The sequence below is a fragment of the Thamnophis elegans genome, chromosome 10 (assembly GCF_009769535.1).
Source record: "Thamnophis elegans isolate rThaEle1 chromosome 10, rThaEle1.pri, whole genome shotgun sequence".
NCBI classification, from domain to species: Eukaryota; Metazoa; Chordata; class Lepidosauria; order Squamata; family Colubridae; genus Thamnophis; species Thamnophis elegans.
In genome coordinates this window covers 9,684,872-9,710,498 of record NC_045550.1, presented here as the reverse complement: position 1 = coordinate 9,710,498, position 25,627 = coordinate 9,684,872, and the positions used below count along the sequence as shown (strand labels likewise).

The 25,627-nt window shown below is 34.8% G+C and overlaps 1 protein-coding gene across 1 annotated transcript in view; it reads left to right on the top strand.

Moving 5' to 3' along the window:
* The window catches only part of LOC116514023 (WD repeat-containing protein 11), a 53,442-nt gene that overhangs the window by 20,326 nt on the left and 7,489 nt on the right, over window positions 1–25,627 (top strand). The window contains exons 10-23 of the mRNA XM_032225414.1: window positions 553–723; window positions 2,807–2,891; window positions 6,300–6,406; window positions 8,391–8,466; window positions 11,674–11,782; window positions 12,037–12,161; window positions 13,141–13,288; window positions 14,578–14,684; window positions 16,076–16,190; window positions 17,145–17,316; window positions 20,625–20,733; window positions 21,303–21,365; window positions 22,428–22,493; window positions 24,288–24,465. Of these exons, the coding sequence (XP_032081305.1) occupies window positions 553–723; window positions 2,807–2,891; window positions 6,300–6,406; window positions 8,391–8,466; window positions 11,674–11,782; window positions 12,037–12,161; window positions 13,141–13,288; window positions 14,578–14,684; window positions 16,076–16,190; window positions 17,145–17,316; window positions 20,625–20,733; window positions 21,303–21,365; window positions 22,428–22,493; window positions 24,288–24,465 (1,631 nt within the window). The remainder of the gene's footprint in view (window positions 1–552; window positions 724–2,806; window positions 2,892–6,299; window positions 6,407–8,390; window positions 8,467–11,673; window positions 11,783–12,036; window positions 12,162–13,140; window positions 13,289–14,577; window positions 14,685–16,075; window positions 16,191–17,144; window positions 17,317–20,624; window positions 20,734–21,302; window positions 21,366–22,427; window positions 22,494–24,287; window positions 24,466–25,627) is intronic.

Genomic DNA, 25,627 nt, shown 5'->3' with positions numbered 1-25,627 from the left:
TGGGTGTGGCCTCCTTTGTGGGAGTGGCTTGCCGCCCATGTGACCGAATATGAAGATGCCGACGACACTTGTCAGAACCACCTTAAATTACACACAGCACTGGCATGCATAAGAATATGATGTAAACTTGTTTTTTAAAAGGCATCTGTGGTTTGCGTTAAAACAACTTCAACACACGCAATGTTCTGATTGTACCACAAACGCAGTAGTCATCCTTACCTTTCACAGAGGCACTGAGTTTTATAAATATGAGCATGATAGTGTAGAATAATCATATCCAAGGACCAGTGGTGGGTTTCAAAAAATTTTGGAACCTCTTCTGTAGGTGTGGCCTGCATTCCGGGTCCACTGGTGGAACCTCTTCTAACCGGTTCGGTAGATTTGACGAATCGGTTCTACCAAATAGGTGCGAACTGGTAGGAACCCACCTCTGATATGTATGTATGCACACATGTATGCACATGCACACACCCTCACATTAATTGTACACATGCACATACACAGACAGTTGCATAATGCCAGAAATAACTTATTTGTTTTTCCACGATAAAGGTGCACTGTCTACTGAAGATCAAGCAAAAAGTTATTGTTTGCAAGAAGTACATTTGAAGTTCATTTTAACAGGCCTCCTTTCGGGACTTCCTTTGCCTCCATTTGCTATTCGCATGTGTCCACCTCTTACCACCAAAAATATTAAGCAATATCAGCCCCTGCTTGCTGTGGGTAAGTATTGTTTAAGAAGTAAAATAAATATATTGTTCTGTTTGATTATGAAATAATAGCTTTGTGTAATAAACTCAGTGCAGTTTCAGAATATATTTCTGTAGAAAAATAGCATGTCACTAAACTGCTGTAATCCTAATTTTTTCAGGTAAATGCTGCTTTGAAAATTTCATGACAATATAATCTTACTTCCTCTTGATTGTAGGTTTTCCTGCCTCGTATTTTAGAAATTGCAACTGCTAACATATTTTTCAGACTATAAACCACTAAAAATGTAATGTTTTAAAATGAATCCGAGCAATTTATCTCTTTAATTTTTGCTATAAAACACTGCCTCCGAAAGATGTGCTTATGTTTGGCTATATTTTCCCTAAAAATATTATTTGTCACCCAGTAAGAATTCTATAGGTCACATATAAAAATACTTACATACTATAGAATTGTTGTCTTAGATAAAATTTTATATAATCAACAAATACTAAAGTAGCCTATTAAAATTCAAATGCCTAAGAAGAATTCTATAGACACTAAAATCCAGGATAACAGTTTATAAAGTAACATAATTTAAGAAATCTGTGAACATCCATCAGGGGAATATAGGGAAAGTAGGACGCAAGAATATTCCATAATAAGAAGGAAGTGAAGCCTGGATAGTGGACATTGCGGTATCTGAACACACCAGAATAGAAATTGAGAAAATTATACAATACAAATACTTCCAAATAGAAGTTGAATGATTTTCACAAAAGAAAGCAAAGGTAATACCAATAGTAATAGGCACCTTGAGTGCAATTCCAAAACATATCGAACACCGCTTGAATACATTGACAAAATCCCTATCAGTCAATTGCAAAAGGAACTTTACTTGGAAAAGCTTACATCCTTAGATGATACCTCTAACACCATCAGAACAACATCTGCCCATTCCAGGACCTTGGGAAGGACTCAATAGATGGATAAAAATGCCAAATCCAGTCTAAACAACTGGCTGGCTGTGTGAAAAGATTTGATACGTGGATAAAAATGCCAAATCTATCTAAAAACTGGCTAACTGTGTGAAGAACCATAATAATATTTCAAACAATATTTGCCTGTCTCAGGTCCTTGGGAAGGACTTGACAGGTGAATTAAAATGCCAGGTAGATACAGATACAGATAATAGAATTGGAAGCTAGTCCAAACCCTCACCCAAGCAGATCCTACACCATGTTTGACAGATGGCAGTCTAATCTCTTCTTGAAAGCCTCCAGTGATGAAGCTCCCACAACATCTGAAGGCAAGATGTTTCATTGATTGATTGCTCTCACTGTCAGAAAATTTCTCCTTATTTCCAGATTAAATCTTCCTTTTTCAGTTTCCATCCATTAATCCTTGGTTCAATCCAATTCAAACATCTGGATGATTGCGACAAATCATAATAAATAAATAAATAAATAAATAAGATGAAATATAAGATATGATATAAAAATTGATTGCACAACAAAGTATAATTAAAAACATCATCAACAACAATAATAATTAATGTCAGGTGAAATTCTCTGGAGTGGCACTTCAGAATTCAAAGTCAATTGTAAACAGGTTTATTTAAAGCTGTAAAATTATCTTCCCAATATTACCATCTGATTCCTATGATTCCTATCCATGGAGCCATACAATGAATTTTCTTCTTACGCAGGTTAAAGAAGACATGTACTCTGATTACTCTGTATCATGTTAAAGAAGCCTAAATAAGGACAATTATTTATCTTCTGTAATAGTGTGTCAGAAAGTTCAATACCCACCAATTGCCTTGAATAAACTATTCATCTTCCTGTGAATATAGACAATTTTTTATCTTTGAATACTTTCCTGACCCTTGATTAAGTAGAAATTTTGAGTGTTAAGGATGTCTCCATATAGAGGTTTTACATCAACTTTGTAAACTGACATTGCTAATTTGCTATGGATGATAGCCTACATGTTCATTGTTGCTGTAGAAAAATCAAGAAAATTAATTCAACACTCATTTTTATTCTCAAAGCTGAATGTAAAACATTAATATAAATTGTTATTTTTATTTATAATGAAAAATGATTCTTTGCAGGAACAAGCAATGGGTCGGTCTTGGTGTATAATCTTACTAGTGGATACTTATATAAAGAATTAAGCATTCATTCATGTGAAGTCAAGTGAGTTACTTTTAATTGTTGTTGATCCTGGAAGCGGTTGGGGAAGAAAATAAAATATTAAATGCAAACATTTGACTTTTTCTGAGATGATATTCCTTTGGTAAAATAGTGCCACTTCCTTACATAGAATCATGATTGGTTGATTGTAAATATGGTTTTGTGTAATAAATATTTGGATTGGTAACTATTATGCATACCTGAACATAAAATTTGTTTTTTTTTTAGTACATTGCAATATAGACAGCCCTGCCTGGTTCAAATAAGATTCAAGCCATTTATGAGGGGTAGTTTTTAAAGTTGTTCCTCATTTTTAAAAAATGTCTTGTTCCCAATAGCTAGCAGAACCTGGGATCATGAATAGAGGATCATTCAGGGTTTGGAAGAAAAAAATATTGTTTTATATTTCCCTGTGTCTATTGCTTAAAATCATTCTGTTTGTCCTGTAGGACAAAATAGAGTACCTTTTTTTTCATTTAAAAGAATAGACCAGGACTATCCATCAAACTGACAGAGATAACTTTCTAATTCTGGTTGGGTTTTTTTGATAATCTTTATTTATTCATGTTGTTGAAAGCATCAGATAGAATAATGAAATGACATACACTTGACTTTGTTCCAAAAAGCCTGTTTCGTTCAAAATTATATTCTTAATTAGATTTCTTTTTTAGAAGTTTATGCTGTTATGGCTTAGATGGTAGCTAGCTTTAATTAAGAAAATGCAGTCTCACCATCTGTCAGATTATAAATCTTTAAAAATACCTGAACTAAGAAGCACTTTATAAACATAAACCGCAATGTGATGTCAAATGTAATATTGCATCTTTGCCATCTTCAGGATTGGATCAGTTAATATGAGAGGAAAAAGAGAAGGAAAACCTAGTTATTAGCTTTATGAAGGAATCAGATATTTTTCTCATTGGTTCCTTCCAAAAATTTTGACCATAATAATAAATATTATAACTTAAATAAGACTTGATTTTATTCTTCATGCTTTCCATCTTTCCTAATCCTTTCTTGATTTGTGCATTAATTGTTCTGTGCAATATCTTACTGCATGTTCCTAGAGGGTTTTCTGGCTGAAGACCAATGTCAGATGAGCAGCCTAAAACCATGGAAAGTTATTTAAATCACCTTTTCTCCAGTGAATTGCTTATCTGATTTGGGACTCACCATAATCTTTCAGTTTTATATTATTTTTTAAATGAGAGTTATAAATATTATTTTGGTCATCTGTGCCTAAGCAGAGATATTGCAGTTTGTTCCAACATTTTTAAAGCTTTAAGTATGCCTGAAAGAATTTTACCTAATACATGACACTTACCTGAAGCATGTGGCGGACCAAATCAGAATTTTCCTTATTTAAGTACTAAGCATGACAAAACTGCAAGAAGTAGATGAAAACTTAATATGTACCTTGTTGCCAAGATCATATAGAAGATTCCTATGTATGTACCTCATATTTTAACGCAAGTCCTTTGTAATCTCAGGGCTAAGAAAGGGGAAAGAAAGGACTAGAACACAACTTCTCCAACACCCTATATCCAGATAAGCAGGGATTAACACCAGACAAAACTATCAGGCTGAAAACATTTCTCTAATCAAGAAACTGCCACAGTGAAAACAATACCTTCATCAAAACTAATAGCAAGCTACCCCAAAAGGGAATAAATCCTACATTTACTCTCATTGATGATATTACCTAGCTGGGTAATGAAACAACCAAGCACAGAAATAAATATATAAAGGATTTGTGTTGCTCATAGAGGTCACTGGCGGAAGTAGCCATTCTGTGTTGCTTTTAAGTTTTACATAAGTTATGTTCTCTGTCATCTAATTGTTACTGGCATTGTATATTCGATATTGAAATGCTGTTTGCAGCATCTCACAGTCACATGTTTTGGTTTTAATGTTTTTTATCCATTTCTGGTTTCTGGCAAAAAAAATGTTCATTTGATAAAATGGATTCGCTGAATAATTACCATGTTTGCTTAACAACCTTTGCATTTGCTTAGTGATTGCAGCAAAAAGTAGGAAAATCAGAGATTGTCATGTGGTGACCCACTTAACAACTGCAATGACTTACAACTATAATTCCAGGTTCAATTATTGTCCTACTTTGAGGACTACCTATACTAAAATGACTTAGCAGGTTTTGGCTGCTAGATGAATATAACGAAGGAATTTGATTTCTTCATTGTTTCTTTCTTTATTGCAACTAGAAAGGAACTCATGAAATAAATTGCCTTGAATTATTCAGATATTTTAAAGCTCTGAGACTCTGTATTTCTGTTCTATAAATCCACTGCAAAGGCTATTAATAAAGTTCATGAGTGTTACATTTTAAGCACAGACTTGTAATCTATAAAACAAGTGTAGCATGACCCTTAATTGCATTAAATGTCAGTTTTTATGCCAGTGTACGGTACTTGAAATTTGGAGATTGAAAATTGACTGTTTCTGAACACTTCCAGTATAATTGGAATACTTATCGTAATACAAAGTTTCAAATGTAGTTTTTACATTCTCCATTTACATGAAAATACAGATTTGTGTTCAGTAGTACATGCTGCATGTTTACCTTTTAATCAAATTAGATCTATAGACCTATGAAAAAAGGGTATGAACAACAGAGCTAGAGAATACAGAGTTTGCTGAATATTGCAGCCTTCAGGAGATCTTGAATAACTTTGCAGATGCATGTTTTAATTTACTAGAAATACTGCAAGGAATAGTCTTTTTTTACAATTGTACATGATTTGCAGCATTTATTCTTACAAGAAAATTATACATATGCAAATAATAGTTTGCTTTCATCCATGTATTTATCTGTAGATTTATATTATTGATACTTCATATTTTAATGGAAAATATATACAAGTGCTGAACATAATATAAATTATTAATAATTCTTGCCTTATATCTTCTTATAAAACTATATTCTTTAAAGTATTGCTAAGTTAGCTGCTGTGTTACTGCTAGTAATAATGCAGCATATTTAAAGGAAAATAGTGTAATTATTCAGTATCAATCCAGTGGTTTTGCAACATTTTTTAAATCTTCTCTATTCTCAATTTATACAGAACTCTAAAATAATGGAACTTCTTTTTTTTACTTGGAATTTTGAACTAATTTTTAATGACTTTTTGGATTTAAACTGTTGAAAATATTATTACCGTTATTCATTTAGCTTTTGTATATATTAATATTTTTGTATAATGAATCCATGGCATGATAAAAAAAAAATTCATTTCAAGGGCAATGTTTCAAGGGAACATTGAATATTGTAAAGTGTATTTACTCCCCCCTCCAATGCATATTGAGTATTTTTGCTCCTTGTCCCATAAGATTATACTATTTCCTATACTTCAAAATGCCTGTATAATATACTTCAATATTATTCCTTGGTAGGGGTATTGAATGGACAGGCTTGAATGGCTTCCTTTCATTTGCTACATCTACACCTAATAATTTGGGATTGGTGAGAAACGAATTGCAAATGGTTGATCTTCCCACAGGTAAATTCTTTGCACAATATAATATTTGATGATAAGATAGAGGAATGTAGCTGTGCAGAGTGGATTTGTACTGAATTCTGTCTGGTGGATTTAAAGCTATTACAATGGCAGAAATATATATGAGATGAATGGCTAATGCATTAAAAAACATATTAAATTTTTTAGATAACTAAAGTTCAATATATTTTAAATTCATATTTTGTCTTTAAGATCTTCAAATTGGAAGATTTTGCCATTATATGCAAAACTGTTGAACACTGTTTACATGAAAAGCATTTGGCTTCCTCTGAGAATACACATTCAAAACTAATTTTAAAAGCTTGCTACTTCAGTACTTCTTAGATTTAATAAATGTTACAACATTATTATATTTTAAAGACCCAATTCTTCTTTATACATATTAGTGTTGATGCTGTAGCTTCTGCTCAGCTGATAACAGTGGGAGATATAAAGATGTTTCCATATGTGGATGCACATATGGAAATACATAATTGCTTGGACCTTAACAGTAGAAAGAAGAGTGATTTAACTTTGAAATGTTGGTTTACTCAGTGCATTCACCGCTTGTTTATGTGTCTAAATTAGGATTCAGACCTTGATCTTATGCTTAAATGATGTGACTTTTAAACTATGCCACAAAGGTTTTCATATACCATTAGTTTGGTTCACCGACAAATGTGCGCCCGACAAATGCATGCTGACAAAACCGCCATGACAAAATCGCGACCTCGAAAGCGCGCCCACTAAAGCATGTTGACAAAAGCACGCCAGTGAAAACCACGCGAAAACAACGGTAACAACGTTAACAACCCTAATCCTAACCTAAAAACCCTAATCGTCCTTTTGTGGGTGCGGTTTTGTCTGCGCTTTAGTGGGCACGCTTTCGACGTCATGTTTTGTCGTGGCGGTTTTGTTGGCGCGCATTTGTCGGGCACGCATTTGTCGGGTCACACATTAGCTTGGCCCTACATTGGTATAGTGCCTTTCTTTTTTTTTAAAAAAAAAGCAACAAACAAATGTTAAAAAATGTTACACATTTTTAAACATTATATACAGCAAAGCTTTAAAATGGATTAAGTCTTAAATTCATTTGGGTGAGTTTTAAATTTATTTGCATGGAATTTAATTTTTATCCATAGTCTGTGCTGCATTGTATGTTGATCTCACTAATTAAAGAAAACTGCTACCAAAAGAAAGTACAGTTTTAGAAACGTGATGAAATAGAAACTGACATTCTATTTTCTGATAGATCTGTTCCAAATATTTAAACACAGTTTTATATTAATGTATAGTATATTATGCATATTTTATATTATGTAATACCGGTGGGTAAGAAAGATGGGCACAAAATTCTAGATAATTCTAGTTTGGTATATTTCATAAATAAGCATGGGAGAATCATTATGCAGTTATCGGTGTATGAACTAGTGATTATTAATATCAAATTATCTGAAAAACATTCTGAAAAAAGTGATTGAAACTCCCATATATTGTAAAATTGGGATATATAAATATCAGTGAGAGCAAGTGGTTGCTCCTCAGTATGATGAATGTAATGGTTGCCACAACATTTATGTGAAGAGAACTTCTGCTAGCTGTCTGAGTCATCTTTAGATTATAACATAACTTTTTAGAGAAGTTATTATGTCATTAATCTAACAAAAGACACTTAATTAGTACAAGATCACAGAGAAAGTGTTTGCATTTACTATAGTTTACACTGAGCTTTTAAAACTGTGAAAAAAATAAATGTGAAAAATAGGACGGCTTAGAGCCAAAGGTTTAGCAATATTTCATGTTCGCTAACTCAATTTTGGGTTTATTTATAATACACAAAACAAAGTTATGGAACTTGGAAACTAATGTTAAGAAGGCAAAACATAATGGAATTAAAATAAGAATAAAATAAGAATATAAAAATAATCAGCCGTGACAGGTTTGTCTGTGTTGGATAGTTTACATATGTTGTGCATCATCTTCTTAGGTAGGAGCATTGCCTTTCGTGGGGAGCGAGGTAACGATGAACCAGCAATTGAAATGATAAAGGTGTCCCACTTGAAGTAAGCAAGTCTCTGTAGTGGGTTTTATAAAATTCCTTTAGAAAGTTACTCTAATTATTTATATGTTTATATAGAATCTTTTGTTTAACCAGCTTTGAATGGATTTATTTCAAGCAAATAAATTTGAATGTTCAAATGAAAAACTGGTGCATATAACAGTGCTGTCTATCATTCAAATGCTGAGTGGCCTGTTGGTGAAGAGCATATAGAATTATTCTTCATCCTGTTTATTCTTCTGTTCCCCATTCTTCAGGGTTAGCAATAGCAATAGCAGTTAGACTTATATACCGCTTCATAGGGCTTTCAGCCCTCTCTAAGCAGTTTACAGAGTCAGCATATCATCCCCACAATCTGGGTCCTCATTTTACTCACCTCGGAAGGATGGAAGGCTGAGTCAACCCTGAGCCGGTGAGATTTGAACCGCTGAACTGCTGATAGCAGTCAGGTGAAGTGGCCTGCAGTACTGCACTCTACCCACTGCACCACCTTGGCTCTTGGGTTGTCAAATTCACGGCCCATGGGCCAGATGCATCACGTGCAGGTCACACCCACTCCTGTTTTAACAAAGGGAGGGGAGACACGCTGTGTCACATGACAATGTGATGACGCAGTGTGATGATACTAGAACCATTTCCTATTGCTTTCTGCAATAATATGACACTAAAAATATTCTATTTCAAAGTAATACTAGAATGTATCTATTTTATATAAAAGAAAATAAGATATATGCCTTGTTTTCTTCATTTCCCATGTTAGGATTTCATAAATTGTTTTTCATAAAGGCTATGTTATTGTTAATTTCATCTCTTTAAAGAAGTAAATTTAAGCTTCTTTAGGCCTTTATCAGCAAAGACATAGAGTTTAGTTATTAGGAGCAATATTGTGTTGGTAAATTGTTTATCTTACTTAGCTTACAAACCACTTAAAACCTACTGGGCAGCTCCAGATCAAAATTATTAGAATTATTTATATAAGGATATAAATATATATATAAATTACACAGGTCTGTGACTAAAAAGCTGTTTGATTATTTTAAATTAAATAATTTAAATAATTATTAAATTATTATCTAATTTCCATGTATTTTGGTGTGCTGAAAACAAATAAAATATTGAAAAAACTAGACGTCATGATTTGCCACAACATGCAAAATTGTCTTCAAATTTATCATTTTTTTTTAATTTTTGGTATTTTTTATATTATGGATTTTTAACCAAATTTAAAGTCCAAATTACTATTAATTAATTCACATAAGTGCATTTAAAATATAAAATGGCAAAAAAACCTTAAAGGGTTTGTCCGAGTTATGTAAAAAAAATATAGCACTGTAAATCTGATGGTCAGCAATATATACATAAGCTAAGCAAGTTTTAAGTCTGTGCTTCTAATGGTAGAAGCGGTTAATCTTTCCTGAAGAATCCAGTAGGAGGGAGACACAGGGTATATAGCAGCATCTCCGGTCAGTGCAGGGGGCGTGGCCAGCACTGTGACGTCTTGTGTACAGATACAGAGTTGCTCTCTCTTGCATTCCACACTTGTACACGAATCATCATCAGGTTCTTGGTTCTAGGCTGTTCACACTTTTTCATCGCAATTCATGTTAGCTCTTCAACCGTCCAACTCTTCATTCTTCAACCATTATGTTATGGCTCTGCGTAAGTGTATTAATTTGCCAGACATTTTCTATTTCATCTGTGGTGAATATACAGTTTTGAAGCAACAGCAGAATATTATAGACTTTGTGAAAAAAGTATACTTTGCATACTGTGGACTAAAAATTGGAGATCAAGATAAAGTTTGGGCGCCTCATAAAGTGTGCAAATGGTGTATTGAGGACCTCCGAAACTGGTTCAAGGATAAGAAAAAAATTTTCCGCTATGGGGTTCCTATGGTATGGTGAGAGCAAAAGAACCATAGTGATGATTGTTACTTTTGTTCATGCGATGTGAAAGGGTTTAATTCCAAATGGAAGCATTCTATTTCATACCCAATCTTCACTCAGCAATTCGTCCCATCCCCCATGGCACAGATATACCAGTACTCAAGCCCCTTGCTACCTTGGAAGAGATACCTTGTATGTGGGGACTTGGAAGGTCTTGTGCATGCTGCTCGGGCAACAAGCTGGGTATACCAAATACCCTTGTTTTCTGTGTCTATGGGATAGTCGAGACTGACAAAATCACTGGACCAAGAAGAGTTGGCAGCCGAGGGTGCTAACAGTCGGTGAAAAAAATGTCCTGCGAGAAACTTTGGTTCCTTCCCATAAAGTTCTTCTACCACCTCTCCACATAAAATTGGGATTGATGAAGCAATTTGTAAAATCACTTCCAAGAGATGGAGAATGCTTCAAATACCCGGTCACCAAGTTTCCATGCCTGCCGGAGGCAAAATTGAAGGAAGGTGTGTTCGTTGGACCAGACATTAGAAGGCTTATAGTTGATCAAGAGTTGGATCTTCAAAAAAGAAGTCGTACAGAAATTTGTAGGCAATAACAAAGATCCTCACTACAAAAAGATTGTCGGAAGAATGCTGAAATCATTTCAAGCTTTAGGTTGCCTGATGAGTTTGAAAGTGCATTTCCTGCAGTCCCACCTTGACTACTTTCCTGAAAATTTGGGAGCGGTGAGTGAGGAACAAGGTGAATGATTCCACCCAGACATTAAAGAGATGGAAAGGAGATACCAGGGAAAATGTAGCATTACAATGATGGCAGACTACTGTTGGATGCTTCAGAGAGACATTCCAGATGCTACTCACAAGCGTAAATGCACCAAGAGGAGCCTCACAAGAAAGAAGAATCGAGTTTAGTGTGTAGGTGATCTCATTTCAGTTCAAAAAAGGATTTTCATGAAAATATTGTAATAAAACTTTAATTTTATAAGTCTATTTCCATTTATTTTGAGGTATTGCCTTATTTAACACAGTTACCTAAATGGTCAGAAAACGTGATGTCCTATGACAAAATGGAGGTCATTTTCGGATTCAGCGCACCAAAAAACATAAAGATTGTGTGGAATAACCAAAACAGCTCTTGAAAAATTTCTTTTTGCAGACCTGTGTTATATTTACATAATAAATATATAAATTATTTATATAAAACCCTTAAATAGATATTCTAGAATAGTAAATAAAACAAGATGAAATATTTGTTATGAAATTTTCTTGTGTGTTTCTTACCTTGGTTTTTTTTTTTTTTACCAATTTTAGGCAGTATTTGGCAGTTGTTTTCAAAGATAAGCCTTTGGAATTATGGGATATCAGGACATGTACTCTTCTTAGAGAAATGTCTAAAAACTTCCCTACAATTACTGCTTTGGTAAGAGAGAAATTTTATCTAGCTTCTCTTGTGTGTGTGTGTGCATGCGTGCTATTCATGAGTTGAAGTTTTCTTGAAGAATTCTTAAAATCCATTTGGATAAATACATACATTATTTTCTTTTTTGAATTCACACGATTAGAAAAACTGCAGTATTGACTTGTATAGTCTTATTCTTTTATCCAAATACATTTGAGTGAAATTTGTATTGATAAAACTTTATATGTGGAAAGTTCTGGGTTTCCTTCTCTTAGGAATGGTCCCCTTCTCATAATCTGAAGAGTTTAAGAAAGAAGCAGCTTGCAGCCCGAGAGGCTATGGCGAGGCAAACAGTGGTATCGGATAGAGAAGAGAGCAGTCTGGAGTCTTCAATGATCAGGTATCACATCAGTTTAAATGAAAATTTATATTAAGTATTTCTCAGAGAGGTCATTTGCCCAAGATTATTTCCCATTATCATTTCTGTCACTAGTTCTGGACTATGAAAATAAAAAGTTTAGCTGGACTGTAATTTAAATCAGCTATCAACCTGATAGTGCTGCAGCATTTGAACAGCAACATAAAGAATGAAATGTTAAAATGTGTTGTACAGTGCTGCAGTAAAATACATCCTTTGTTTATTTCATATAAGGGGACAATTTAATATTGAAATACAATTTTATTAATCCACTTTAAAAAAATGGATTTTATTTGATATATTTTTACTTATTTCTTTCAAATAAATATGGCTGCCTACCTCGTGGCACGCCAAAACCGCGGTAGACTACAGCGCGCCCGAAGAAAGCGCGTACGTGACATCAGCAGCGCGACAAATAAAATTAAAAATAAATTAAATTAAAATAAAATTAAAGCAAGCCGATTCACATAAAGGTAAGGGTTAGGTTTAGGGTTAGGTTTAGGGTTAGGGTTAGGTTTAGGGTTAGGTTTAGGGTTACGTTAAGTGTTAGGGTTAGGTTTAGGGTTAGGTTAAGGTTTAGGGTTAGGTTTAGGGTTAGGTTTAGGGTTAGGTTAATGGTTAGGCTTAGGGTTAGGTTTAGGGTTAGGTTTGGGGGGGTTAGGTTTAGATTTACGCATTAATTTTAAGTTTACCGCTCACAGCGTGCTGTTTTCGTCGTGCTGTGATGACGTCACGTATGCGCTTTCGTCGAGCGCGCTTTAGTCTACCGCGGTTTTGTGGTGGAACCGCCTACCTTACACATGATAATCCTAGGTGTTTTACAGCAATAGTAATACATCATAATATTTATTTATGGTAAATTGCTTAATACAAGATTACTTTCCTGTATTGTATATTTTAAACATTTGTACATATTACAGATGTAAACTAGATGAAACACTCACTGATTTCTCTTTTAAAGCTTGTTGCAGGAAGCAGAGAGTAAATCTGAATTAAGTCAGAACATTTCTGCTCGGGAGCACTTTGTTTTTACAGATACTGATGGACAAGTTTATCACTTGACAGTGGAAGGGAATTCTGTCAAAGACAGTGCGAGAATTCCTCCTGATGTAAGTTCGTCGCTGAATGTCTGTTTCCAACAGTTATAGATCTAAAAAGTTTGAAGTAAATGTAATGAAAGTTCCTACTTTTTTTACTTTTAAAGAGAAACTGAAAGAAAGTGCAATATCTTGTTTTTTACATACAAATAAAAACAATTCACCCTTCCATGAATTCGTTTTAGTTTGCCCATTACAGTCATGCTACAGAGTGTGGCTTCAAAACCTGTTATAAGATCTTGAAAGTATTTCTGAAGAATTTCTGCTCTAAGTAATCCAGAAAGGTTGCATCATTGAACAATCTGATACTGTGCGGTAGATTCACTTTATTATATCAGTTACACTTATTTTGTTGGTAGAATCAACTTGGAGTTGACCAATGGCTCAGAATTTAAAGATGCTTAGGTTGTTTGCTGGAAAGCTGGCGGCCTGGGTTCAAGACTCGAGCGCCATGCAATGGGGTGAGCTCTTGTTCCTGCCCCAGCTTCTGCCCATCTAGCAGTTTGAAAGCATGCAAATGCGAGTAGATAAATAGATACCACTTCAGTGGGAAGGTAACAGCGTTCTGTGTATCTTCGGCCTATAGTTATGCTGGCCATGACCACGGAAAATGTCTTTGGACATCTCTGGTTCCCTCAGCCAAGAAATGGAGATGAGCACTGAGCCCTAGAGTTGGACACGAGTAGGCAAGGACAGCTTCACCTTTAGAATCTCACTACAACTCTCTATCATGTATTTGAGTTGTATGCATCTGACATTCATAGATAATATTTAACTTGAATTACTGCCTCATGCTACTCTTAAAAGTGCAATTGTTTGTCTATACGCTCCCCTTGGCCAGTTATGTATATTACATAACTGGCCAAGAGCCGAGGTGGCGCAGTGGTTAAATGCAGCACTGCAGGCTACTTCAGCTGACTGCAGTTCGGCTGTTCAAATCTCACCGGCTCAGGGTTGACTCAGCCTTCCATCCTTCTGAGGTGGGTAAAATGAGGACCCGGATTGTTGTTGGGGGCAATATGCTGACTCTGTAAACCGCTTAGAGAGGGCTGAAAGCCCTATGAAGCGGTATATAAGTCTAACTGCTATTGCTATTGCTATAAATGGATTAAAGTTCCATTGTTGGGATTAAAGTAATGTTTATTAATGTTTATTAATTAAACTATTAAATGATTATCCAATTGACTTATATGCTTAAATAGTGATGGGTGTGTAAGAGGGAGTTTACCTCCTCTAAGTTCATGTATATTTCAAATTACTATTTTGCTGATTTTTAATCTTTGCTTTTTAAATTTTTGTAGGGAAGTATGGGCAGTATTACATGCATTGCCTGGAAAGGTGATATCCTAGTTCTGGGAGATGTTGATGGCAATTTGAACTTCTGGGATTTAAAAGCTAGGGTATCCAGGTAATTTGCTTAAAATTCTATAAAGCCAAAATCATAAATGATTTGTATCTTGTGATTGACTTCTTGATTGGTGATCTACATAGTACAGATCTCTTCAACTTACCACTATTTGTTTATTGTTAATTCAAAGTTACAACAACACTTAAAAAAACAAACAAACCTAATGACCAGGTCTCCCACTTATGAACATCAAGGCATCCCCACATTCGTGTAATCAAAATCTGGGCTTGGCAACTGGCATATATTTATGATTGTTGCAGCATTATAGGGTCACGTCATCCCATCAGGAACCTCAGCCAGCTTATGACAAGCAAAGTCAATGGAGGATTTATCAATTATATCCATCTAGATGGTGATGATTATAATATGTCAAAGCCTGGACATTTTTATTGCTAAAGGTTTTATTTCTTTTAAAAAACACAAATATTTCATCATTCGTCAATCATTAAAACATTGAAGTACAATTTTTTTTGTATGCCCCTCCCTCCCTCCCCCCCCAACCCCCCTCCTTCCTCCCCCCGACTTCCCAGAACCCGTACACAGTATGGATTTTTAACTAACACAGTCTAAAATCTATTGAGAAAAAAGAAATAAAGAAATTAATGACATTCTGCATTGACCTTAGCTTCTTCTTACTGAACTAACTTTAAACAGTTTAAATCATTTCTGATCTTAAGCATAGGCTAACTGGAATTTCTTGGTCCCGTATTTATTTTGTATATAGTCAATCCATTTTTTCCAGTCTCGTTTATATCTCTCATTTGAGTGATCTTTAAGATATGCCGATATTTTAGCCATCTCGGCTAAGTTTGTGACTTTCAAAGTCCATTCTTGAGTTGTAGGCAAGTCTTCCCTCTTCCAGTATTGCGCCACCAATAGTCTTGCTGCAGTTATTAGGTGCAGAATCAAGTTAGTCTCTACCACTGTAAAGTCAGTACATATACCTAGTAAAAATAACTGAGGAGTGAACTTTATCCTTCTTTTAGAAATATTTTGCATAACCCACCATATTTTTATCCAGAATGCCTTAACCTTTTGGCAGGTCCACCATATATGATAATATGTAGCATCGAGAGAACCACACCTCCAACATTTAGGCTGTTCATTCGGATACATAGAAGCCAACTTTTTAGGATCTAAATGCCATCTATAGAACATCTTGTAAAAATTTTCTCTCAGATTTTGAGCTTGTGTAAAAGCCTGGACATTTTATAACCTGTGGGCCATACCCATCCTTTTAGATATCCTGTCTGTCCTGCAACAGAGCGGGGAGGGGAGGTCAATGGCAGCCCCCCCAATAACAGTCCCAGTTTCTTACCACTTGGGAAAATGAATTGCCCACCCCTCATTTAAACAATTTTCCCATCTGTTCCTTGTTCACCTTCTGCCAGGGGCATTCCCACCCACCGAGGCTGGGTGAGGAAGATACGCTTTGCTCCTGGAAAAGGAAACCAAAAGCTGATAGCAATATACAATGATGGGGCTGAAGTTTGGGATACAAAGGAGGTAAGGTATCAACTCAGCTGATTTTTGTTCTAAATGGTAAAAATAAATTTTAATTAACATAGATGTCACTTAGACAATTAAGACCTTTTTAATTCAATAAACCTCTTGATTGCATGTAGAAATCAAATTAGGAATAGTATATTAATATTCAAGTTATTATAACATTCTTTCCAGTGGTTAAAGTGCTGGAGACACAAATTCAGTCCGCAGTTAAAGGGTAGTTGTATAGAAAAATAAAATGAATCAATGTAAGCTGCTTTGGATTCCTGCAGAATAAGCCGAGGTGGCGCAGTGGTTAAATGCAGCACTGCAGGCTACTTCAGCTGACTGCAGTTCTGCAGTTCGGCTGTTCAAATCTCACCAGCTCAAAGGTTGACTCAGCCTTCCATCCTTCCGAGGTGGGTAAAATGAGGACCCGGATTGTTGTTGGGGGTAATATGCTGACTCTGTAAACCGCTTAGAGAGGGCTGAAAGCCCTATGAAGCGGTATATAAGTCTAACTGCTATTGCTAACTGCTATAAACCAATGAAATACATCAATCACAAGAAACTGGATGTTTTTCAATATTTTATTTATTTAGCATATGGGTTCTGTAGAGGACATGCAATCACTGACTGTATAATTTAGTTTAAATTGTCAGCATAACATCTCTGTGTGTGTGAGAGAGAGATATCTGTTAAATAAGGGAATAAATGAAAAAAACCATCACTATGAAAGAAAGAAGAAAACATTACAGGATTTTTGTGATTTTTTTTAAAACTCAGGAAACAGTAGATGTCTTTAAAAGGTAATCTGAGTTATAGATATGAAATAAATTTCCATAAATTATAAACCAGAAATTAATAGTAGTAATTAATTAGTGTACAGAATAATTAGCAAAATTCTTTTTGACTTATGTTTACATGAAGTAGTCAATAAACTATTTATAGCTTAAGATTTGCTGTATCTTTTAGGTCCAGATGGTAAGCAGTTTAAGAAGTGGCAGAAATGTCAGTTTCCGTATACTTGATGTTGACTGGTGCACGTCAGATAAAGTGATCTTAGCTTCAGATGATGGTTGTATCAGAGTGCTAGAAATGACAATGAAGCCTGCGTGCTTTAGAATGGATGAACAAGAATTGTCAGGTAAGGTTAAGGTCCATTCTACCACCACCCCCTTTTTTGGGGGGGGTAGAATTGCATTGTACAGTATTGTTGTAGTAAAATGGGAATGTTTTAGCCAGCATTGGAATGAGACAAAGATATTTTATTTATAGATATGGCATAAATTTCAAATTGTAGGTGTAATAACGTGGGTGATTTTTAACCTACACCATAAGAACAATGTGGAATTGCAAAGAAAACTCAGAATTGTAGACATAGAGTACATGAATTGTAAAACCTGTTTTTTTTAAAACTCTAGTGCAGGTGATAATTTAAAAAAAAAAAATCCCCAGGCTCACAAATTAAATAAGTCACAATTTCAAATGATTTATTTGTTTCCAGCTCTTGCTTACAAAATATTGACTGCAAAAAAAAAAATCATTATATATTCATATGTTGAATTGGATATAAAGATCCCAATTTGCAAATGGAAAATAATGGTTTATATGCTCTTGATCTTCCTTCTTTCTCTAAATTCACGGGGAACCCACAGTCTGCCTGATATTACTATATTCCAGTGACTTGCAGGCAGGGGAGGCAGAGCCTCACCACTGTCATCATGAAAATAAAAAAAAATGTAAAAGGAAACAGGCAAGAGCTGAGGTCAGGCTGAGCTAGTTGCTGCCAGAGTCACCATGGATGACTCTGCTTAGTGCTTAACTGTTTAAAAAAGCCTCTAAAAAGCGCCCTCTACAGGAGGAGGCAGGAGAACTGTGTGTGATCTAGTCTGACTAGGCATTTTATGATCACTCGAGCAGAGTTAAGCAAGGGTTAAAATTCCTGACTAAAAATACTTCACAAATATAAAAATAAAATTTAGAGGGAAAACCCAGTATGTACATATATACACAGATTCCTTTAGTTCACATCCATTACATTCAACTTTACTTTCTGGAAAATAGGTGTATAAAATGTTTTTATTTTTTATACTTCCAACTGTAATATTTTTATCAATGCAGTCATTCATTTTTTTAATTCTCATATTATATGTAAATTACAAAAGTGTGTATAATGTTTCATTTAAAAATAAAGTCTAGTTTTCTACTTAGTATAGAAAGATAATATAATGTATAATTTCTGCAAAACTTTTACTTGCAATCTGTAAATCTAAAATACTGCTTTCTGCTTTTTACTATGCCATTTGATTACTAGAGTGTTGCATAAATTACATCTATTGTTCATAGGCTCACTCATATCCAGACATTCTAATATTAAATATTTAATTTATTGCCAGATATTTTTGTGAAATGTTATATGTAGGAAGGATTTTCCCTTTCCATGTGATAAAGCACTGCTTTATCATATCACTGTATGATTGTCTTTTATCTTTACTGCTTAAAAAAAACAGGACAGGGAATTCAGTGCCTTATAGATATGTAACCTACTTCATATCTGTCTAGAAATTTGTATTACGTTAATGGCACTGACTCATTAACTGAAATAATAGGATGCACTAAAAAAGAAAACATTTTATTTCAAGCTTAAAAACAAGCCCACTGAGAATTTTCCACTGAAATATTTCTGATAATTTGCTTTCCACCCTAATGATTCTAGTCTCCTGTGTTTTGATGGGGAAAAAATGAAAGATTTAAGTATAGAAAACAATAGGAACTCCAAAATCAAACAAACAAGAAATCATCCTTTTCCGCTTCATTTTTGTCCCAAGTTCACAAGAGTAAAGTGAGTTGACATTCCATGCTGACTGAGGCATGAAATCGTTTTTTCCAAATTTGTTAAAACCCGTGTAGGAAACAATTATTTCCACTTGCATGTTACTTTTTGCTCCTGCATGAATAACAAACTCCTACCTTTGTTTAACTGCTGTGAAATATAGATTCATGCTGTTTGCAAATGTTTTCTTCCTAATAATTGAGACTTGATTTTTTTGTTCCTTTTTTGAAAACAGTAATTTGCATACCTGGCAGGCATAAAGCTAAAAACAGTATTTATCTGTCAGTGCAAATGCAACTAAACATAACCTGCATTGGCTTTTCAACTCTAATTATGTGTTTAGTAACCGTTTCTTTTCCCAACATCTTCCCACATTATCCCTTCTAATCTCAGTCTATAATAATGGAACAGAAAACGTCTATGCAATTAAATAGGCTCTACTGATTTAAACAAACAAACAAAAATAGATTAAGTCTAGATCTAGAGCTTCAAAAGGAGGGCCTCAAAACCTGCTTCAAATTTAAAGTTGTCTTCTGAATATTGAAATATTTTATATAATCCTCAGTGGGAAAATTTGAAATACTTTAACCCCAGCCTCGTATTTGTATAACTAACTATTAGGAATCTACATTGTGATACAGTCAGAGAAATATCGTTAAGCCATATATTTCCAATAATAATCAGTCCAGTTATTTTCATAGTTGAGAGACCAAAGACCAAAATACAGAGTTATAACAATCAGTCTGGATCCCTCGTGAGTTGGAAGTTGGGCTGGATTTTTTCTACAGCCTTATTATCATGTCCCTGTTCATCGGGGAGATCCAAAAAATGAAGTGATCCAGACCATACAAAAATAAATAATGCCATGTGTGATAAAAGTTATGTGATCATGTCTAGTCTTCTTTACTATTAGCAAAATTCAAATAGTGCTTTCAACAGATACAACCTTTCAATGGGTAAGAATTATTTTAGGAGTTTAACCACCAAAAAGAAGCTTTTACACAGATTTCTTTCTAAAGGCCATTAAACGGATTCTGACATAGCTAAACCTCTTAATGATTTTAAAAATAAATGTCTATATATCATATTTTTGTTGCTATGGCTCTGAGAAGCTAGCACAAATAACATTTCTATAAAACTATTTCTATATAAATGTTTACAAAAGAAAATCTGTTCTAAAATCTAAACATAATGCTAAACCATTATTCTGAAGAAATACTGTTAATACACAAAATCTCTTCCCTCCAAAAATAAAAGTATATTCACTTTTTAAGATGTTCAATGTACATTACTTGCCTTTAGTTGCCAGTTTTCTCTTTCTTATCCTGAATAGCTAAGCAGTACACACAAATTCAGTAAGAAGTTAATTCATTTGCTCAAATCCAGGTGTGTCCAACCTTGATAACTTTTAAGACTTGTAGACTTCAACTCCCAGAATTCCCCAGCCACCCCTGCTGTAATCATTTGGTCTTGCTATGGCAATACGTTTTGTATTTCATTTTTCAAAAAAGTTCAGTAAAGTAGTTATTAGTTAAGGGTAGAATAAATATTAGCCTTATCATCAGATTGACTTTCATATTGATTTTAGTTATTTTGTCGTCGCCTATTTTTATTTGTAGAACCTGTGTGGTGCCCATATCTTCCTCCTCCAAGAGCATCCTTAGCTTTAAAGGCTTTCTTACTTCACCAACCTTGGGATAATAAGTATTCTTTGGATATATCATTCATGTAAGATTTACTTTTATTATGGGAGCCTTTGGTTTTGGAAAATAGCAACATGTTTTATAAAGGTTGGGTTCAGTGGCTGAGCAGTTTAAGATCAGCATCTGGCTTTTCAACCAGAAGGTTGATAGTTCAAGACCTAAGTACTTTGTGATGGAGTGAGATCCTGTTACTTGCCCCAGTTCCTGCCAGCCTAGCATGTAAATGCAAGTAGATAAATGGGTACCACTTTTGTGGAAAGGTTACAGCATTCTGTGTGCCTTCCTTGTATAGTCATATGAGCCACATAACCACAGAAGCATCTTTTAGAGAATGCTTGCTCTTTAGCTATGATTCAGAGATGAGCAATTCCCCCTGGATTTGGACACGGCTGGTAGAGGAAATCTTTACCTTTTTATGTAAAGGTAAAAAGGTTCCCCTTGTGAGTCTGACCTGAATTGAGCTTAGAAACAGCATGTAAATTTAATTTCAGATTGTCAGGATTTGACTACTGTGGTAATTAGGAGTTGAAACAACTTGAGGTCACATAAGCAATCAATATTTGACTCTTAAACCTTTATTCATTTGTTTTTCAGCAATTATCCAGAAAATGAAAATATTAAAAATATGTTGCAAGATCAGTTATATTCATTGTCCAAGTAAGCATATTTTAGTTTCTTATATTATATCTTGCATGTAGATAATGTATTAATAAAAGTATATTTGCTTGCTTTTATTATACTATCAAGCTGCATTAGGTTTTTATTTTCCAACAGTCTGATTCAGTAATTTGACATATTTATTAAAGTAGCTTTCTTGAGAAGTTTTTTTTTTTTTTTGAGAAGTTTATTTATATGCCGCCCTTTTCCCTGGGGGGACTCAGGGCTTAGTTCTGATGCTGGAAACTTCTTAGTTTCCAGTATCAGTTTTTCTTGGATAGATATTAATACATGTAGTCATACTGATGTGCTTGATATATTATTTCTCATTTTGTTCAGCAGATATGTAACATATTTATAACAATATTTAAAAATATTGTAATATCTATGATGCCATTATATAATCACATCTAATCAGAATTTGATAACAATTGTTAAGGCAATACTTTGATGAAATTAATGTACTATGGGTTTGTGCCTTTAGCAAAAATTGTTGCTAATTCACATTTATGAATTTCAGGCTATTGAACATGAAATTTTTGCCTTTCTATTGCTAGTAAAAGACTAGAAAAATATTTCCATAGAAAAGTCAAGATTCTTTACAATATGTAAACATTTGGCTATACACTATTATTTCATATCAACTAGGCCAAATTGTCCTATATGGTTACACAGTTGATACAAGTTCTTCTATAATTATAGGTGTTCATTTATAACATTATAAGTCATTAATTGAACAGTGTGTATAATTGCGTTTCTGCGTCTGTATGTAATGTTTATAGCTATGCCTAGAATATGTAGAAATAACTTCCTTTTTGCGCAGACATTTTTAAAGATGCAATAGTCTTGGTGCAATAGTACAATACTTTTATCTTCACTAGTATGTAAAGTTGGTAAGGTACAGTTCAGTTGTATTTTTAATTTATTGTTTTCATTCTGTTAAAATGAATGTGAATAGTTTGCTTTTCGAGAAAGCTGTTCGTTTTTGTTCTTTTTGAAACTGTCTTTGGTAAAAGGGGAGGAACTCAGAATATATGCCTGAAATGGTTTAACTTTTTACAGTGATGTCAAGAAACTTTTGCTTGATCCAGAGTTCACTCTTTTGCAGCGATGCTTATTAGTTTCAAGGTAATATAACATTTCCTAAATAACCTCAACAAGTTTATTTTAATAATAGTTCTTATATAATGCTAAACCTGAATATTTTCTGTTTCAGAATTGGTACACTATTTATGTTTAGCAGTGTAGATCAACCAGGATTAGATACAATTAGTGCTGCATTAATTTTTGTACAGAAATGAAAAAAGTAAGGAAAATTTCATTAGGATAATATATTGGTTTGTTTAGTTATAATTATTTACTTCAACTATTGTAAAATTAAGTGTAATAGCTATTGTGACAGAAATGTTTCCATTTATCCTATTAATTCTGAGATAATATTGGTTAACAATCCAGTATTTTTTACTGTTGCAGATGGATAGGGAAATCATAACATTTATGGGATATTGCTTTTTTGGTATCTGTGAAGTACCTTGGCTGGATTTCTGCAGAATGCTCAATCAATTGCACAGGTTTTTGGAACAGCATGTTGTGGAAACCAAGTCTTAGTATCTAGTGTAAGCCTATCCATGACACTAAACCAGTGGTGGGTTTCAAAAAATTTTCGAACCTACTCTGTGGGTGTGGCCTCCTTTGTGGGAGTGGCTTGCTAGTCATGTGACCTGGTGGGAGTGGCTTGCCGGCCATGTGTTCTCTCTCTCTTTCTCTTTCTTTCCTTTTGTCTCTCTGTCCCTTTTTCCATTTTTCTTTCATCTCTCTCACTTTTTCTTTCTTTTTTCTTTTTTTCTTCTTTTCTTTCTCTGTCTGTGTGAGTCTGTGTGTGTGTGTCAGTGGTGGGTTTCAAAAACATTTGGAACCTCTTCTGTACGTGTGGCCTGCTTTCTGGTGGAACCTCTTCTAACCGGTTCGGTAGATTTGACGAACCGGTTCTACCGAACTGGTGCAAACTGGTAGGAACCCACCTCTGCACTAAACCATAAGATGTTTAGGGAGATTCTTAGTCGTCCAGATCATGGTTGTCCCAAAAGTGTTTTTCCAAAAGGCAACTGGACTTCGTTTTTGCTTTTTCCTTGAAGGTGTTTCGCTTCTCAACCAAGGAGCTTCTTCAGCTCTGACTTGAAGAACTTAAGAAGCTTATAGGATGAGAAGTGAAACATCTTCAAGGAAAGAAAAAGCACTTTTGGGATAAACCATGAGATGGCTTATTTGGGGGGGAGGAAGTAAAGTATATTAATACATTTCCTTAAACTGGATTTAAGATCTTGCATGTTGGATGAACTTTATCTTAAATGGGCAACTGAGTTTAGAAGAGCAGTAGGAATAGCACTTAGAGTGATATACCGCTTCACAGTGGTTTACAGCCTTCTCTAACCAGTTTTACAGAGTCAGCATATTGCCCCCGACAATCTGGGTCTAAGTAATGTGTCTGTGATACTATTTCATAATAATGCACAACTTTAGGAATAATACCTTTAGCACAGTGTTTCCCAAATTTCCAGCTGTTTCTTACAGCTTCCATAACTCCCTCTCTGCATGTTAAATAGTCAAAGATGACAGGAGTTGTAGCCTTCAGTTATTCCATCTTAAGTTATACCATCAAGAATTGTATTTAGTCCTGTATCTTCCTGCTTTCAGGAAAACAGTTCAGACGATTTTCTCCAGTCAAGCCTTTTTATATTACCTCACTGATAATTTTAGTATTTTTCCTGTATTAATTATATTAGGCTCCTAAGAATAGAGAGTCTGTAAATAAATTTAAAGAAATAAAATACATCTGAGAGTGCAGCCTGGTTTCACAGGATGTGCGAATGCACTCATTGATTTTAAATCTGAACTATTAATGTAGGTTTTTATTTTTCGCAGGCTGTACGGGGATGAATCTGAACTACACTTTTGGACTGTTGCTGCCCATTATTTGCATACTTATTCCTGCAACAAATCATTAACCATAAAGGCAGAAGATGGACTTGCTTCTCAAGAAAACTGGATCAGTCCGCTAGATATATGTTACGATATTCTCTGTGAAAATTCCTATTTCCAGGTATTGCTTGATTTTTAAAATTTTAAGCCCATTCAAATCCACAGAACATTCTTTAATAATTTTCACAAGCCTGTTCTCGTTTCTTTTGAAGCTTTTGGAAGTACAAACACAATGGTTATTATTTTTTGATGGAGTAGAACTCATATATCTGCATATATGTTAGTACCACTTCTTGCAATTTGTACAATGCAAGAATCATTTAATTTATAGAAGTTCTGTCTGGTAGAAGTGTAGAAAATTTTATGCTTACATTCATACAATCCTACAACCTGAGGCCCAATTAAACTTTTTTGTGCACAATCATTATCCTAATTAGTTTGGTTATGATGAATTTCAGAAGCTTATAGAGAGCTTTTCTATCACAATTTCTGTTTACTAACATGTAAAAAGTAAACAATTGTGTCACTTCAGTGATAAGCAGAAATCTTCATTTTTCTTCATAGCAAAATGAGGTAGCATAATTGGATTATTAATACTATTGACCATTAAGGAAAGCTTACTCTTAGCATTTTTATCATATGCATATTCTACTTGTACCCACATCCATAATCTGAACCAAAGCCTCAGGGCTTTGTGAATGCTCACTTAATATTTCATTCATTCTTATTCCTAACTAGCTGTATCCGGCCACGCCTTGCTGTGGCCCAGTCTGGTTAAATGGAAAAGAAAGAAAAGAGAAAGCGCAAGTTTCTAATATGTTTAATTTCACAATGCTTGTGGGTATACAATATTTTTTGTTGTTTCATTGTCTGTGCAGATATAGAGATTGTCTGGTTTGCTGACTCTAGATCAGGCAACATATAATTGTCCATGTGAGAAACAATTTTCAATTGCTGGAAAGACGTTAGACCGGGCACATTTACCAACAGCATGCAAAGAAAGAAACATTCCCAGGGTGGTTCCCTCTGGGCAGGGTCATACGATTGCCACTCACTGCACCAGCCACGGCTCCCCCGGCAGAGGCGTCCCCCGCGTGGAAGTGAGCCATGGTGGCCCCTGCAAGAGCTGTCATGGAGGACACTCCCGCAGGCCCCAGCCTGATGTCCTCCAAGCTCCCTGCAATGGGCAGCCTCCATAACAACGCGCTGTATGGGGCCCCTCCAGAGATGGGCGGGGGGACCCAATGTAGGAGGGAGGCTGGGGGTGTCCTCCGTGGGCGTAG